Here is a 16,178-nt window from a genome sequence, read left to right as displayed (position 1 = left end):
GACCCTGGGGTTTGATGAGAGCAAAATAATGTCTTATGGACAGTTTTCTCCCATCACCTCTAAGGTGATGGTTGTTGGGGTGGGGAATGGAGGGGTGTCCAAAAATAGCCCTTTATTGCCAGGTCCTGGTGTATGCCCAGGACCTGGCAAAGGAGGCTGACTAACAAGCATCACAAGCGATGATTCAAACCCCTAGGCAGTTATCGAGAGAGATCCTTGTGGTAGCTCTACAATTAGGGGTTCAGATCACGTGGCCTGCTGGCCAGGCAGGAGGCTGGCCAAAGACTGCATAAAAATCCTCCCCTCTGCTGTCTTCTCAATCCACTCAACGGGCCTCACTCTGTTTCACTTGTAAGAGAATTGGGTAAGTCCGACTGAGCCTGATGGGCTCACTTGCTGACTTTCTTGCCTACAACTACCTTGGTTTTTTAATCCTTCTAGGAATCTACAACCCAAGGACCAAACGTGACTTGCCTCTTTTTTTCCTTCACCCCCTATTCCCTTGCTACTTCTGCTTTCTAATGGTTTCTGAAATGGTTTGCAATCTCCCCTTGGCTCTCCCTATCAAGCCTATGTCAATTCTGGGCAATGGAATCTCTCTCATCTGTTCCAAGAAAAATAGTGCCAGGACAGAAAGAACACTTCAAGAAGAAAGGGAAAGGAAAAGGTATTTCAGGGAAACCTGGGAGGCTGGGTATAAGGAAATCCAGACTTGAAGCTATGGGAAATATTCCCAACTAAGATAAGAAAAGGAAACAGAAGAGGGCAAGGTCAAGGCTTCAGATATAGACAGTGAGAGACAGTGGTCTTCAGATTTTTTGAACACTAAATTGGGGAAACAGAGTGGGATTGGACTAGATCATAAATCTGGAGCTGGAAAGGACTTCAGGGACCATCAAATCCACCTTACTCATAGATGAAGGAACTAAAGCTAAGGGAAATTAAGTGAATTATATAAGGTTGTACTGGTCAGTGAGTATCCCAGGTAGGATTTGAACCCTGATTTTGCCTTTCTTTGTATACTGAAAACAGTGCCTGAACATGGTAAGCATTTTATAATGGCTTGTTGATTGACCGATTGACTGATTCTAGAGTCAGTTTCTTTCCATTCTCTAAGGTCTCTTCCTCCTCTAAAATCCAAACCTATCAAATCCCTGCTCCCTTCTCTCACCACCAATATCACTCCTTTTCTAAAAACAGTGAGTTTAATATGAAAATGCCATCTCTTATTCATTTCAGGTTTCTGTGCATCACACAAAATGTCTTTTAATGAGCAGCAGTGTAAACAGCCGTGCCTGCCTCCTCCTTGTCTTCAAAAAACTCAAGAGAAGTGTCCAGTACAAGTTCCAGATCCATGTGCACCACCATGCCAAGAAATATGCACAGTGCAAGCCCAGGAACCATGCCTCCCTAAAAGCCAGGAGCCATGCCAAGACATATGTCCACAGCAGTGCCAAGAGTCAAGTCTCTCCCAGTGCCAAGACCCATGTGCACCACCGTGCCAAGACCAAGTCCTGGAGCCACAGTGCCAGGAGCCCTCTCAAACCAAGTGTATGGAATCAGTCCCTCAAAAATGCCAAGAGAAATGTCCACTTCCCAGCCTGGTTAAATAGCCATAGATCTCAAATTCCACAGCTGTAGCAACATCTGGAGGCGAAAGAAATGACCCACAGATAAAAAGCCAAGTCACAATCCAAACTATGGTGAAGTTCTCCTGTTTATGACTCTGTTCCTATTGATTTTTCTCATGTCTTTGCCTTGGCAAGTGTTTCTGCTCATCGCCCACATCATGGTCTCTCTCTGGAAAGGTGATTCTCACTGTATCTCAGCAGTCTCTGTAAATAAGCATGATATCTCCCAACCAGTGGGGCAAACGGTGTGCAGCAGATCAGTGCTCTCATAAAACCATAGAAAATCAGAACTGAAAGGGACCTTCAAAGCCATTTAGTCCCACCCTTTCATTATATGGAGAAAAAAACTGAAGCACATAAAAGGAAAGGTAGTCAGTAAGAAATCCAGACTGTGAACCCTGTCCTCCTGGTTCCCAATCCAGCACTCTCTACTACACCATCCTTCTCAAACCTGGGTTTGCAGACTTTTAAGGGGTCTCCACCCCCGTGGTGAGATAGAATGGAATTGGATCCACTTTAGAAAAGTGAACTTTCTGAAGGTAAGGACTGTTTCAGTCTTGTCTTTGCATCCTCAGCACCTTGCAGGGTGTCTCACATCTACTAGTTGCCTGATGAGTGTTTGATAAATTATTGCATTCTTAAGTGATTCTCAGATACATGTTAATTTGGAAACATCACACACCAGATAATACTATAGGAGAAGGAAATGTAATGAAATTCTTTGATAATTTAGAATATGTTTATATTACATACCAGGCACTTCTAGACAAAGACAAAGACAAAAACAGCTCCTCCCTTCAAAGCTGGATTCTGCCACAGGGGAGAAGATGTGTCACCAAATCCAGCCGAGTCTGACAAAGTGCCACAGCTCCCCAGAGGTGGAAAAAAATCTCTGTTCTACTTCCTATAACTATCCCCAGACCCTTAGGCATCAACACTCTGGTGCTATGGAAGCCAGGAAAATAGCAATGATGTGCCAATTGATGCTACAGAGTAAAGATGGAAGGATGAGATGAGATCTTCTGAATTCCCTGTTTATTGTTGTTCCCTGTTATTAGCTCACTCCGGGCCACTAATGTAGACTATTTCTAAACCCTTCAGAGATGTGTGATTTGTATTCTATGTGATTCCATGTTGGGTCTACTTAATTGCCCAGATCTCTGGTTTTTTCCCCTGATTGTGAAGGTAAAACATTAAAGCCTCCAACTCCAACTGGTGCCTGACTCCTTGTCTTTAAGTTCTTTGTGTGTTCTTCCATCATCTAATACATCCCTCTGTGTGCTTCACCTGGTAGATGGGTTTTCATCTTTTCAGAAGAATTCAAAGTTGATAATTAAACTCAAATCCACTTACCCCCCATTTCTTCAGTGTCTAGAGCAAGGGCTGTATGGGCAGGTTTTTCATGGTCTGGGAGGGAAGAGGGAAGTGAAGTGAGTAGGGGGAAGGGAGGGAAAGGCCAGCAAGTCCAATCCAACAAATAGTTATTAAGTACCTGCTAAGTGCAAGGTACCATGATAGACCCTAGAGAGACAAAAACAAAATGCAAAATAGCCGTGTCCCTCAAAGAGCTTATGTTCTTCTAGAGAGTTACAGGCCCAAAGGAAATCAAGCAAAGGCACAGAATCCTGGTTAGGTTTGGAGAAGAGTCTAGTAATACATTGGGGGGATAAACAGAAATTCTCCTCAAATGGTAACTCTGAGCTAGATGAAATCTGTGGAGGATTAACAACATAACTGCTCTTCTGTTTGACTGAATGTCAACAGCGTATCATACCCTAAACTTATACCCATATGCCAGCTTGCTGGCCTCACACTTCTGGTGATACATAGATGACTACTGGTTCTGGAGCTAATAGAGAGCCTGCACAGATAGGAAGGTACAAGACATGGAATCAAGGGTGGGGAGCTAAGAAGACAGTGTGCCTTGTAGTGAGGACCAAGGACAGATCCTGATGCCTCTTCCGTGAAAGACCATTTTCTGAGGTTCTTCCAATGAAATGTAGGGGGCTCCATATTCAAACACTCTCTCAGGGCTCTCCCTCCTCTTGACCTAGAATGGTGATTTCCAAGCTGAGGGACAGGACTTTAGTAGGAGTCACAAAGGAGGCAGTTGGTGGTTCAATGGATAGAGCATTGGGCCTGGAGTCAGGAAGACCTGAGTTCAAATCCAGCCTCAGTCACTTCCACACAGTATGACCCTGGGCAATTCACTTAACCTCTAATTGCCCGACAAAAGGATCCACTAGATCCACTGCAGGAGATGGAAAACTGCTCCAATGCCTTCGCCTCATTCACAATTGGTCCATGGGGTCACATAGAGTCGGACATGACCGATTGACTGAACAACAAAAAGGATGTCACAAGGGTGCTCCCAGGGAACACTAGGAATCAGGGATCCAGAGGATGCCTCATGGTTATTTAGTAACTAGTGAATGAAAGAGAGCACCTCCCCTATAGAAAGTCTTCTATACAGAAGTTTAGATGTTCATCCTGTCCCAGTAGCCCCTCAAAACTGAGGGATAGGACTTTAGTAGGAGCCACAAAGGGTTTATAGCCCTCACCTCTCACAACCCCCCCCCCCAAAGAACATGGGATCATAGGATTTGATCTGGAAGAGCTCTCAAGGCTCCCTCATACAACATTGTCATTTGACAGATACAGAGCACTAAGTGTGGACTCAGTGGAACTGGGTTCAAATCCCAGCTCTGCTACTTGCTGTCTATGTAACCTTAGTCACTTAACCTCTCTGTACCTCAGACTCTTCATCTGTGAAATAAAGAGTATTGGACTAGATTTCTTGGGAGAAAAAAAAATCTATGATTCAATGACTTTGTATAGTCCCCACTTGTCTCAGACCTCCTACTAATACAACCATTTCTAGAGTATTTCACAAGTCCTCCAAACTCTACACTGACAAACTGTACCCACTTAGACAAAGCAGGATGAACCCATCTGAAGATGAAAGTAGATTTTTTTTCTTTTTTAAAAATTGTGTTTCTATTGATATGTTTTGCTTTTATATCACCTTGTTACAAACGTATTCCTCCTCTCACCCTTACCTATTAAGCTATATATTTTAACAAAGAATTAAAAAGAAAAAGGACCCAAAAAAGTCAATGATGTCTGACAGAGTGATGAAAAAAAGAGCACTGACCCTAGAGTTAAAGGGTCTGAGTTCAAATCCTTCCTCCAATGCTTGCTACCTATGCGGCCTTGAAGCAAGTCATTAAACTTCTCTGGGTCTCAGTTTCCTCATCTGTAAAAATGAAAAGATCAAATTAGTTCCTTCCAACTCCAGATCTGTGATCTTGTAAATAGTCAATATTCTGCACCCATCATCCCCTACCCCTGAAAAGAAGAAAAGAGGAGGATGTTTTCACCATTGATCTTCAGGGCCAATATTCTTGGTCATCTAATTACTTGGTATTTAGTTTCAGGTTTTACTTTTACTTTTTTGCTTGCTTACTTGTTTTGGGGGGGGGTTCCATTTGCATTGATATAGTCATGTATGTTGTTTTTCTGGGTTCATCTTATTTACTATACTTCCCATCACTTCTCCTAAGTCTTTTCTGGATAGATCTGAAGCATTACATAATATATGCATCAGAAGGTCAGGAATATAAGCAGCAACTCTTGTCCACACCAGAAAAAGGAAGAACAAATGAATCAATGTATAAGAGAGGTCCAAGAAAAGTCTTCTTTTCTTTTTTCCAGGAATATCATGGGATCTCAGCATCCCAGGGTTAGAAGAAGACCTCAGAGTATAGGATCTAATGATCACAGGAAACTGAGGCAAAGAGAGACATGCAGTGACTTGCTCAGGGCCACCTAACTAGGAGAGTCAAACTAAAATCAGCCTTTTCAGACTCTTAGGCTGCTTAATCCCCTATTAAAATGCCACCTTTCACTCAGGTACCATCTACCTTCCTGAGCTCTGGAATACTTGGGGGTTTGGGAGGCCATAAAGGTAAAGGAAAGCTTTTCTGATATTTTCAAAGGAAGGGTCTGCAAAGGTCTACAGATGTGGTGGCTGAAAGAGACACATGCTTCCTTAGTTCAGATCCCACAAGGTTAAAGTGACTCTTCTCCTTCAACTTAATACCCAACAGAAAATGGCCACAACTGGCTTCTCCTATTACAGTGGCCCAAGTAGGGTAGAAGAACCCAAATGACCACTCCCCAATCAGCTCTCAGCCTCAGGCAACTGCAACTGGCTCCATCGACGTTCCTCTCCTGCCCTTTGAAGGTGAGGCTCACAGAGATTCACATCACACCTGGCACAGATGCAGCTGCCCTGGCCTGAAGCCCAAGAGTAGGGATAATAAGCAGGGAGAGCCCAGCTACGTCAGAGAGAGGCAGGAAGGTCTAATCAAAGGGGAGACCTAGGCAGATCTTAACAGCTGCTAAAGGTATGCAGTTACAAATTAATAAAGGATGATTTCTCTGATTTTTACCAGGGTGGGGTGGGAACCCCGAGATTCAGAACCCAGAGAAGAGTTAATCTCATGTTGATCTCCCAAATGTTAGCCTCCTGCCTCCTCTTCTCCACAAAGCCCTGGATTAGTCCCTCTCTTTTCAGGGCCATGAGCTGGATATGGGGCAAAGAAATACTATAGACCAATGGGAGCTCCATTGGATTCTCATTCCATATGGTAGAAATACCTTCCACCCAATAGGAAACCCATCACCCCAGATTCCCACATTACTCACAGACTAGACAGGAAGGTATGGACTTAATAGTTCTATGGAAACCATTTCCTTACCCTCACCTATCTGCAGTTGTCCAGGACCTGGACAGGCTAGACTGAAACTAAGTCAGGGGCAAGATCTAGTAGCATTCAAAAGTTCTCACTTATTGACAGTTATTTGTGCAATGAAACATTTTTAAAAATAGAAAGATATTTTTGGTGTGGGCATCACGGCACTCAGAACTGTGTCCATGCTGGCTGGATAAGGAACTCCATATTTATAGTAATATGATGGGAAATAAGCGACTCTGGAAGACCTTGGTCTGGATCTGGAGAACAATACAGCATCTATACACACACACACACACACACACACACACACACACATACACACCCATGCATGCACACACACACCTGGAAGGAAAGGGAGCCCTCTCTTGTTAGAGGATAGAGATACATGAGAGCCCATCTGATAAGTTCCAAAGCCCTAGTGACAGCAGAACATCCATCCATGGCCAGAGGCCCCAGAGTGGAAGAAGTGGGAGCAGGTAAAAGGCAGGCCCCCATTTGGGAGAAATCTGAACATAATAGAGCTTTTCTCATGCTTCCTTCCCCCTGCGTGCCCTGCCTCACCACCCCCAAGAAGTGATTTGGAGCAATGGGTCAGCAAGGTCACAGGGAAGGTCGCCGTAGCCATTTTCTAGCATCATCATGTTTTGGGGTCCTTTACCCTAGAATGGACTTCCTTCCAAGGCTTTTGTGGGTGTGGGGTAGAAAAGGCTCCATTTTAGGGGCAGCTAGGTGGCGCAGTAGATAGATCACCGGCCCTGGATTCAGTAGGACCTGTGTTCAAATCCAACCTCAGACACTTGGCACTTACTGGCTGTGTGACCCTGGGCAAGTCACTTAACCCCCAACTGCCTCAACAAAAAAAAAAAAAAAAAGGCTCCATTTTGAAATCGAGGAGATGGGATAGATGGAGCTTCTTCCAAGGAGATGGATCTGGGGGACCGGGGTGAAGGGAGAAGGGAAGGTAGATACCCTGCTGGCACCACCCCTGCAATCAAGCAGGGCAGAACAAAGAGAAAACTGGAACTATACCTGAAGAACTGTGGAGGCCTGCAAGGAAACCTGGACAGCTTATAGACCTAAAGCAGATGAGAACTGCTAGAATGGAGGCAGAATAGACAAGAGTAGACCAAAGACTAAAGAGATGAGTGTGGCAATAACAGTGCTAAGATTAATGGGAGGTGTGCCCACATCTGGCTCTGCTCCCTCCAGTCTCTATTACCTTAATGTGGTTCATTCCAAAAGCCTGTAAAGATCTTCCTCTCAACATGTTTGCCAAGGAAATGTCAATGGGTGATGGAGGTAGCTAGGTAGTACAGTGGTTAGAGCGCCAACCTTGGAGTCAGAAAGACCTGAGTTCAAATCCAGCTTCATATACTTGCTAGCTGTATGACCCTGCCCAAGTCACTTAAGCCCTGTTTGCTTCAGTTTCCTCACTTGCAAAATGTATCTACCTCCCAGGGTTGTTGTGAAAATCAAATGAGATAATTGTAAAGCACTTCATCCAGTTCCAGGCATAGAGTAAATATTATATAAATGTTAGTTATTAATATCTTCATGGTTTTTAAAAAAATCTCTCCCCTACCATTTGGGAAATGAGACAGTGAATACCAGAGCTTACTATTTTAAACCTCTTTGTAGAATTTTTCTTGCTTCCAATACTATTACTTTTTTTTAGTCACTGTACCTTTTCAATAAATCATATAGTTAGAGGGAGAAATTGTTGAATCCTGTGAATGAGGGGATGTGAATGAGAAGCAAAGATTCAAAATGTAGGAGAATCAGAGCATAAATAATCTGAATTTCCTATTTTGAGAATATTCCAGGTTATTCACCTAGATCTATACAGAACCTTGGACCAGCTTCAGCCACTGGTGGGTTCCAAAGTACTGGCTAGTAGAAGAGGGAGAACAGGTTATTTTTCTGTGGTCAAGGTGCCATCTGGTGAGCAACAAGGGAAATTACAGTTATTAGGAAATGCTCCTACCTGCAATGACTACCTGCTGATGAAGCCCTGGTTTGGAGGCCCAAGGGGCAGGACTACCTGATGGCCAAATTACATAAGTACCCTCTAGCTGGTTAATTAGTTAATTAATTTTATGGAAGTCCCTGCTGCATGCTGTAGATTGCAGAAAACAGAGGAAGGAGTCAGGTGTGGGTGGGTATGACTCGGGCCGTGCTGCCAAATACACAGCTAGGACCCACCACTCCCATCACCTGACACCTAAATATATGACTTAATACAAGAAGGTATTTTCAAAGACTCCCAAGACCTCATCGTGATTTTACAATCCCTTCCTATCAACTGTTCCATCTAATTCAGACCTCTCTGCCTGAACTTTCAAGTCCTATCTACCCTCACCAATATCACCAACCAACTTCATCCCTATTATTCTATCATTTGGATGTTCCTGCACTTCTGCCAAGCTCGGCTGTTTTCTCCTGTCTCTGTGACACAAGAGATATGTAATAACTCAGTGAGGCTTCCTGGACTCTTCCTGCTACAGAGAAGAAAGCACTGGCTCCACAGCTAAAGAACCTTGGTTCAAATCTTGCCTCTGATGGTTACTACCTCTGTGACTTTGGGCAAGATGCTTAACTGCCCTATCTCCAGTTTCTTTAATTGTAAAATGAGCCAGTTAGACTAGACAGTCTCTGAGATCCTTTCTAGATGTGTGATGCTATGACTTTTCACATGTCATCCCCTCAAGGCCACTCTCTGCCAATTCCAAAGGCTCACCTTCAAACTCCAGTTCAAAATTCACCTCCTCCAGGTAGGGTTCCATGATAGAAATTCAGTTCAACATTGTTCCCACCCTTCAGATCCCTTAAGTCAGCACTAAGGTGGCATAGCACAGATATCATCTTCATTTGTGGTTGAATCATTTTTTGACTATTTCCCACAGAGCTACTGTGTTGTCCCTGTTAGGCTGAGCAATCCCCCAGAGCAGGATTTCACCTCCCATGCCATATGTGTGTGTGTGTGTGTGTGTGTGTGTGTGTGTACACACACATATATATGGCATATACACACATATGGTAAACTACACACACACACACACACATGGATCTTTGCTTTCATTGGTGTAAGGAACTCTTAAATAGGGAAATTTCTACCAATTCAGGTTGGCACCTTCTCTACAACTTAGAACTTTAATGAGTTGCCTAGAGCACTGAGAAGTAAAATGATTTGTCCAGGGTAACCTAGTCTATATATGTCAAAGACAGGACTTGAATCTAGGCCTTCCCAGATCTGAGATCAGCAGATTTATATATACAATACATATATATATATGGTATTTATACATAACATAATATGAAATAGTATGTTAGAATGTAGAATTAATAATAATTGATATTATTTTAATCATAATTTTTAATATTCAAGTCTATATTGTCTTTCATATATCATCCATATAATACAAGTACAATTAATGTTAATAATACATTTATACAATATAATCATATAATATTACATTATTAATATATTAAGAATAAACTATAAATATATAGTAAATATAATATTAAAATTCTGGTGCATGTATATATATACATACATATACATATATATGTGTGTGTGTGTATATGTATATATACACACACACACACATATATATACACACACACACATATATATATACACACACATATATATAAGTCATATATATATATATGACTTACAAACTTTTCCACATTTGTATTTGTTGAAAGATTTGGCTGTTTGTCTTTATATAATTATTTTTTAGGTTTTCCTTCAATGATTAGGAAATAATTTACTTACTTTTGTACCATTAAAAGATTGGTTGAAAGCAAATATATTATACATATTATATAATACACAATTAATTACATATGAGATCAGAAATGTATATTTCACACATGTGAAATATATCCCATAAAATGTACATGTGAAAGATAGTCTATACTCATTGAATATACTCGACTTATCCTTGAGAGCAGAGACTGTGTGTTGTTGTTTTTTTGTTTTGTTTTTTGCGGGGCAGTGGGGGTTAAGTGACTTGCCCAGCCTCACACAGCTAGTAAGTGTCAAGTGTCTGAGGCCAGAATTGAACTCAGGTACTCCTGAATCCAGGGTTGGTGCTTTATCCACTGTGCCACCTAGCTGCCCCCAGAGACTGTGTTTTTACAATTTTTTGTGGTTTTTTTAGTTTCCTTAGCACTTAGCTCACTTCCTGGCAAACAGTAGGCATTTAATAAATGTTTATTGATGATATATAGAATATATTATATAGCCTATGTATACACACACACATATATATACACATATATGTGTGTACATACACACACACATACACCATAATCAAGTCATTCAACTTCTCTGAGGCTCAATTTAATAATGTATAAAACTGAATTGGGGCAGCTAGGTGGCGCAGTGGATAGAGCACCGGCCCTGAATTTAGGAGGACCTGAGTTCAAATCCGGCCTCAGACACTTGACACTTACTAGCTGTGTGACCCTGGGCAAGTCACTTAACCCCCATTGCCCTGCAAAAAAACCAAACAAACAAAAAACTGAATTAATAATAACTGCCCTGTTGCCTTCACCAGATTACTTTAAAACTAAAATTAAATACTGTGTGCTAAAGTACTTTGTAAATTAACAAAGATAAAAGAATTCTTTTTTTTTTTTTTTTGCAGGGCAATGGGGGTTAAGTGACTTGCCCATGGTCACACAGCTAGTAAGTGTCAAGTGTCTGAGGCCGGATTTGAACTCAGGTACTCTTGAATCCAGGGCCGGTGCTTTATCCACTGCGCCACCTAGCCGCCCCCAAAAGAATTCTTGTATCTGGTTCAACTTCTTTAATCCATAGGATATAGGCAAGGGTGAGGTAAATTGCCCTGTCTTCCAGCTCATTTCTGCCTATGGGGGGATAGGAGTGAAGATCCAGGTTTAGACAGCCCAGACAGACCTGGGAAAGCTGGGAGGTAGACACAGAACAGGCCCACCTGACCTAGGGCCAGGAGGGAAGGATCACAGAGGCCCTTGCTAGAGCTTCCAAAGGGACTCTATACGCAGGACACATTTGATCCTTGTGCAGTAGCACCATCTTCTGGCCACACAGACAGACAGCCACTTTCCCAGGCTACCTTCACTCCTCTTTTAAACAAGTATGCCATACACCCCCTCTTCAACTCTCACTCATATGCTCCTTCACTTCCATCAAAATACCTCTCCTGATCTTCCCAACTCTAGAGCTCTCCCAACATATTTCATATTTAGCTACTTTGTATTTACTTTTTATTATTCTGTATCTATTTATATTATCCCTAGTTCAAAAGCTCTGACAGAAGCTAAAGTTACTGTTATAGTAGCTTCAAGAGCCAACTGAAATCTTGAGAAATGGTCCATTGAGGTGGGCAGGTTTTGAGAAACTGAGAAGAAAGAATTAATGGAGATAGTGTGAGAGAATAATATGTGAAAGAATGAGAAAAAGAGCATGAGAATGCCTCTCTTTCTTGGGAGAACTGTCTTAGCTGTTATTTTATGAAGAAAAATTAATAAGAAAATTTTCTGAGGGTTAAATCTAGAAAGAAACTGTTCTGCCATGGCTGGAGAGAAGGTAGGGAAGACGTAGAGAAAAGAGATGAAGAAGCCTTTCTTAATTGAACTATCTTGCAAAGAGATTGACAAGAATTCTTGAGATAAAACTTTAGTGTACATCATGAATAAACTAAACAATGGTATAATGTTTTCTAAAGTAAAAATAAGTCACCTGCAGTTGCAGTGATTGATCTCACTATGATATTTCTCACAGATAAACTGATGCAGATAATTTCCTTTGTATTACTTATTACATTATTAATAAATATTATGCCATCAACTTTAATATTATTTAATTCTAGGTTAGGGGTATTAATATAAAGATATGAACAAGTGTTTGTGGGGGAAGAAGTTTCTTTAGTTTATCAAACAAATAATATTTAATAACCTTGGGTGGGAGCTTCCAGCTAACTGATTAATTAGAAAGATTAATGAGAAAGTTATTGAAAATGTTGTTAATTAAGAGGAAAACATCTTTTAAAAAATCTTTGATTACCTTGCAATTATGAGAATAAATTGATGAGTCAAGTAGGAGGTTGGGGATGATCTATAATGAGGTCAGCAGACCCCTAGGCATGCGCGCGCACACACACACACACACACACACATTGTCTTCCCCTAATGAAATAGAAGCTCCTTTAAATCAGGCTTTGCTTCAATTTTTTTTCCTTTGGATCACAAGAACATAGCACAGTACCTGACACATAGTAGGCATTTAATAATGTTTGTTGTTCGGTTGGTTGGTAGATTGGTTGTATGAGAGTACCTTGTGTGTGGCATCTTGTCTCCCCTATTAGATTACAAATTACATGAGGACAGGAACTTTGTCTTACCTATCTTTATATATTTATTTACATATTTCCTATAATCAAATCAAAGGGTGCTGCTGTTCATTCAAGGCACATAATACAAGGTTGTTTAATCGAATTGAACGAAACACCTAAGTTCAAAGACATTGCTACAAAGTACCTAAGAGGAGTACACTCTTTAAGTGTCATGAGCATCAAGAGAAGGGAGGAATTATTTATTGTGGGGCTGGAGGGCCAGAGAGAATATCACAGAAAAAGTGGACTAAGTCCTAAAGGCTGGATAACATTTAGAGTAAAGGAAAGAATGGGAGAATATATTCTGGGAGAACAACATGAACCAAAGCCTGGAGGTAGGATGAAGCTGAACACGTTTGGATAACAATCAGTCTAGGTGAACTGAAGGCTGTATATTGGGAGAAAATGTTCCCGAGTTATTCTGAGTTCTTAAATTTGTCTCTCCATCAGAGAACATGGAATTATCCAGGTAATACAGAAAAGAGTATAATTTCCAGAAACTTAAAAAAAAAAAAAGACTAGGAAAGGAAGAGATGGAAAACCATAGAGGGAAGCTTTCATTGCTGCTTGAAAAACTCCCAAAATGATCAGAAGAGACATTCCACTTGTCCACAAAGTGAAATTTTTTGATTTTGTGAATTTTGGTGTTTTGTTTAGTTTTGCAGGGGGGGAGAGGGACCGATTTGAGATGTTATCACCGTGAACAGCTCTTGGTACTGAAACTCCCTCCACCAGAGAGAACTGACAACTCATCTGTGATCTATGACATTAAAGAGTTGCCTGTGGCAATGAGAGATTAAGTGACTTGCCCAAAGTCAGATGGCTGTTATGTGTCAGAATATGACTTGAACTCATCTTCTTGACATCAAAGTCAGCCTTCTATCCACTATGCTACACTGACTTGCACTATAAAATTTGAGATAATTCCATATGGAATTTTTAAATTGCTAAATATGAAGTTGAATAATACTTTCATTTTTCAGTGGGTCTTTGATCTCATCAGTGGTTATTTTCTTCAGCAGATCAGCTCACAATCTATCCACATCATCTCATCTCATGGACTTGTCTACATACTCCCATAAATCCTCCACAGAGTGTTCCCCCAACATGATAGGGGATTTCCCCAAGATCTCATGATATTTTTTTGAGTACCAATGGGGGAAAGAGAATGCTCATCTATTTCTCTTACTATATGGCCAACTTAATCCTTTTCTGGTCATGTTTTGGGTGTTTTTGTTTGGGGTTTGGGAGTTTTTTGTGTTTTTTTTAAATGATACTGTTAGTATGGCTTCTCCTGAGCATTTCCTCATGGGTAATATGCTGTAGTCTAGTCATACCTAGCGTTATCTCTCCATTGCTGATTGGATGACAGGAATCTTAAAACTCTTTGTAGGTTGTAATGTTCCATACTTAACAGACATATAACATCACTGAATTTTTTAAAGATGCTAAAAAATATAGGCTTATGTTTCAAGGAAAACATTGAGGTTATTAAAAGCACTTTAATAATTTCCTGGAAGCAATCCAGATTGCTTGAAATCTATTGTTTGTATATAAGGCCTAGTTCAATACCCGTGTGCAATGTTTATCTAAGATGTACATGCCAAAAGACCATAAAATCTCCACAAAAGTCATTTTTCATATACTTGTTTTTTCTTGCATAGATGGTTAGACAAAACTCTTCAGAGTGACTATCAATTTCCTTTAGAAGCTAAACAATGTTCTGGGAATTGATAAGAATATCAAGTGTATTCAGCATGTGACTTTGATGGTCATTTTCTATGCATTCCTTTTACCCAACATGTGGTTAGTTATTCAAGGCCAGACCTCTTGAAGAGCATTATCTAACCTATTTCTAAATTACCCACAAACTCTGTTCCTTCTGATGGCCTTAAATGCAAAAAAAAAAAAAAAGTTCTAAAAGTACACTGTGGGGGCAGCTAGGTGGCACAGTGGATCAGAGTACCGGCCCTGGAGTCAGGAGTACCTGAGTTCAAATCCGGCCCCAGACACTTAACACTTACTAGCCATGTGACTCTGGGAAAGTCGCTTAACCCCAACTGCCTCACTAAAAAAATAAATAAATAAATAAATAAGTACACTGTGGACAATAAAGAACTATGAAACTTTTCAATAGGAAGAATCAATAAAGCTTGGTAATTAGATGTAAGAGAGGAGGAAGGGTCAAAGGTAACATGAGAGGAAGGATTGTACTACAGACAGAAATGGTGAAATCACAAGCAAGAGAAGGTTTATGGAAAAAGATAAGAGTTATGGACATGTTTGAGGTACAGAAAGATGTCTTAAAAGCAACTGGAGATGTCAGCCTAGAACTCAGAAGAGATAGTAGGTAGAAACTTGGAAGAAATACACATAGGAGTAATGGCTGAATACATGAAAATTAATGAGACTGAAAAAGAAAAGCATGCTGGTCATGGTAGTACACTGCTGTATACCATGTTCCTGGAGTGACTGAAGCTGGTGGATTGGTTGAGTTTGGGATTTCTGAGCTGTAGTCAGGTAAGATGATGAAAGAGAAAAAATGGGAGGGGGTTAAAGGGAGGAGGAAAAGAAAAGGAAAGGAAGAGAAGAAAGGAAAGGAGAGAAGAGGAGAGAGGAGAGAAGAGGAGAGAGGAGGGAAGGGGAGGGGAGGAGAGGAGAATGGAGGGGAAGGCAAGGGAAGGGAGGAGAGGGTAAAGAAAGTATGTGGAAAGAGTAGAGAAAGACAGCCAAGATGTTCTCTTGAGAAACACTCATATTAAGAGAAGATGAAAAGGTAGGTAGACACCCAAAGAGAACAATCTTTTATGTCAAAAAAAATAGTTGAGTGTGATGTCTCTGAAGCCAAAGGGCAGCATCTGGGAAAATATGGCCAATAGTGTCAACAGTTGCAGAAAGATCAGAGAAAGTGAGAGCTGATTTTTGAGTGCCATTGGCTTTTGTGACTGGGAAGTCCTTAGTGACCAGTTTCAGTGGAGTGGTGAGAGTTGAAGAGAAAGCTTGGAGTGTAAATAACATATTCAAGATTAGCAGTAAAGAGAGGCCAGGGAAGAAGAGTCAAGGGGAGTTGTTTTGGGGGTTGAAGGGGTTAATGTGAGGGAAGAGAGCATCAATCAGGCTACTCCAATGGAGAAATGTGGACTATATTACCATACAATTAGACAAATTCAGAAATGTCTGGATAGTCAGACCTAATGAGTATTTGCTAATGATTTAATATCAAAGTGGCAGGTGCCTCCAGCAGAGTTTCCCAGAAATGTGAACCTTTTCACATTTTCATCACTGGCACGGATGGCTTTCACATCAAATTTGTTGATGGTACCAACCTGAGAGAAATACTTAACAGAATAGATAACTGTTAATAAGTCTCACTTTAAAGAAAATAAACCAATACCACAAATAGA

General features: G+C 40.8%; 1 protein-coding gene across 1 annotated transcript; it reads left to right on the top strand.

Annotated features, from left to right (window-relative positions):
• Positions 1–1,259: 1,259 nt before the first annotated feature.
• Positions 1,260–2,841, top strand: PRR9 (proline rich 9). The gene has a single exon (XM_043963373.1). It carries the CDS (start codon positions 1,260–1,262, stop codon positions 1,611–1,613), a length of 354 nt encoding a protein of 117 aa, XP_043819308.1. The 3' UTR covers positions 1,614–2,841.
• The last annotated feature ends 13,337 nt before the right edge of the window (positions 2,842–16,178 follow it).

Source organism: Dromiciops gliroides, chromosome 4 (assembly GCF_019393635.1).
Source record: "Dromiciops gliroides isolate mDroGli1 chromosome 4, mDroGli1.pri, whole genome shotgun sequence".
NCBI lineage: Eukaryota > Metazoa > Chordata > Mammalia > Microbiotheria > Microbiotheriidae > Dromiciops > Dromiciops gliroides.
Note: the sequence above shows the minus strand (reverse complement) of the source record. Positions and strands in the feature narration are given on the sequence as shown.

What these genes read in the sequence shown, in the direction of transcription:
- PRR9 (XM_043963373.1), top strand. Translation starts at nt 1,260, where the DNA reads ATGTCTTTTAATGAGCAGCAGTGTAAACAGCCGTGCCTGCCTCCTCCT.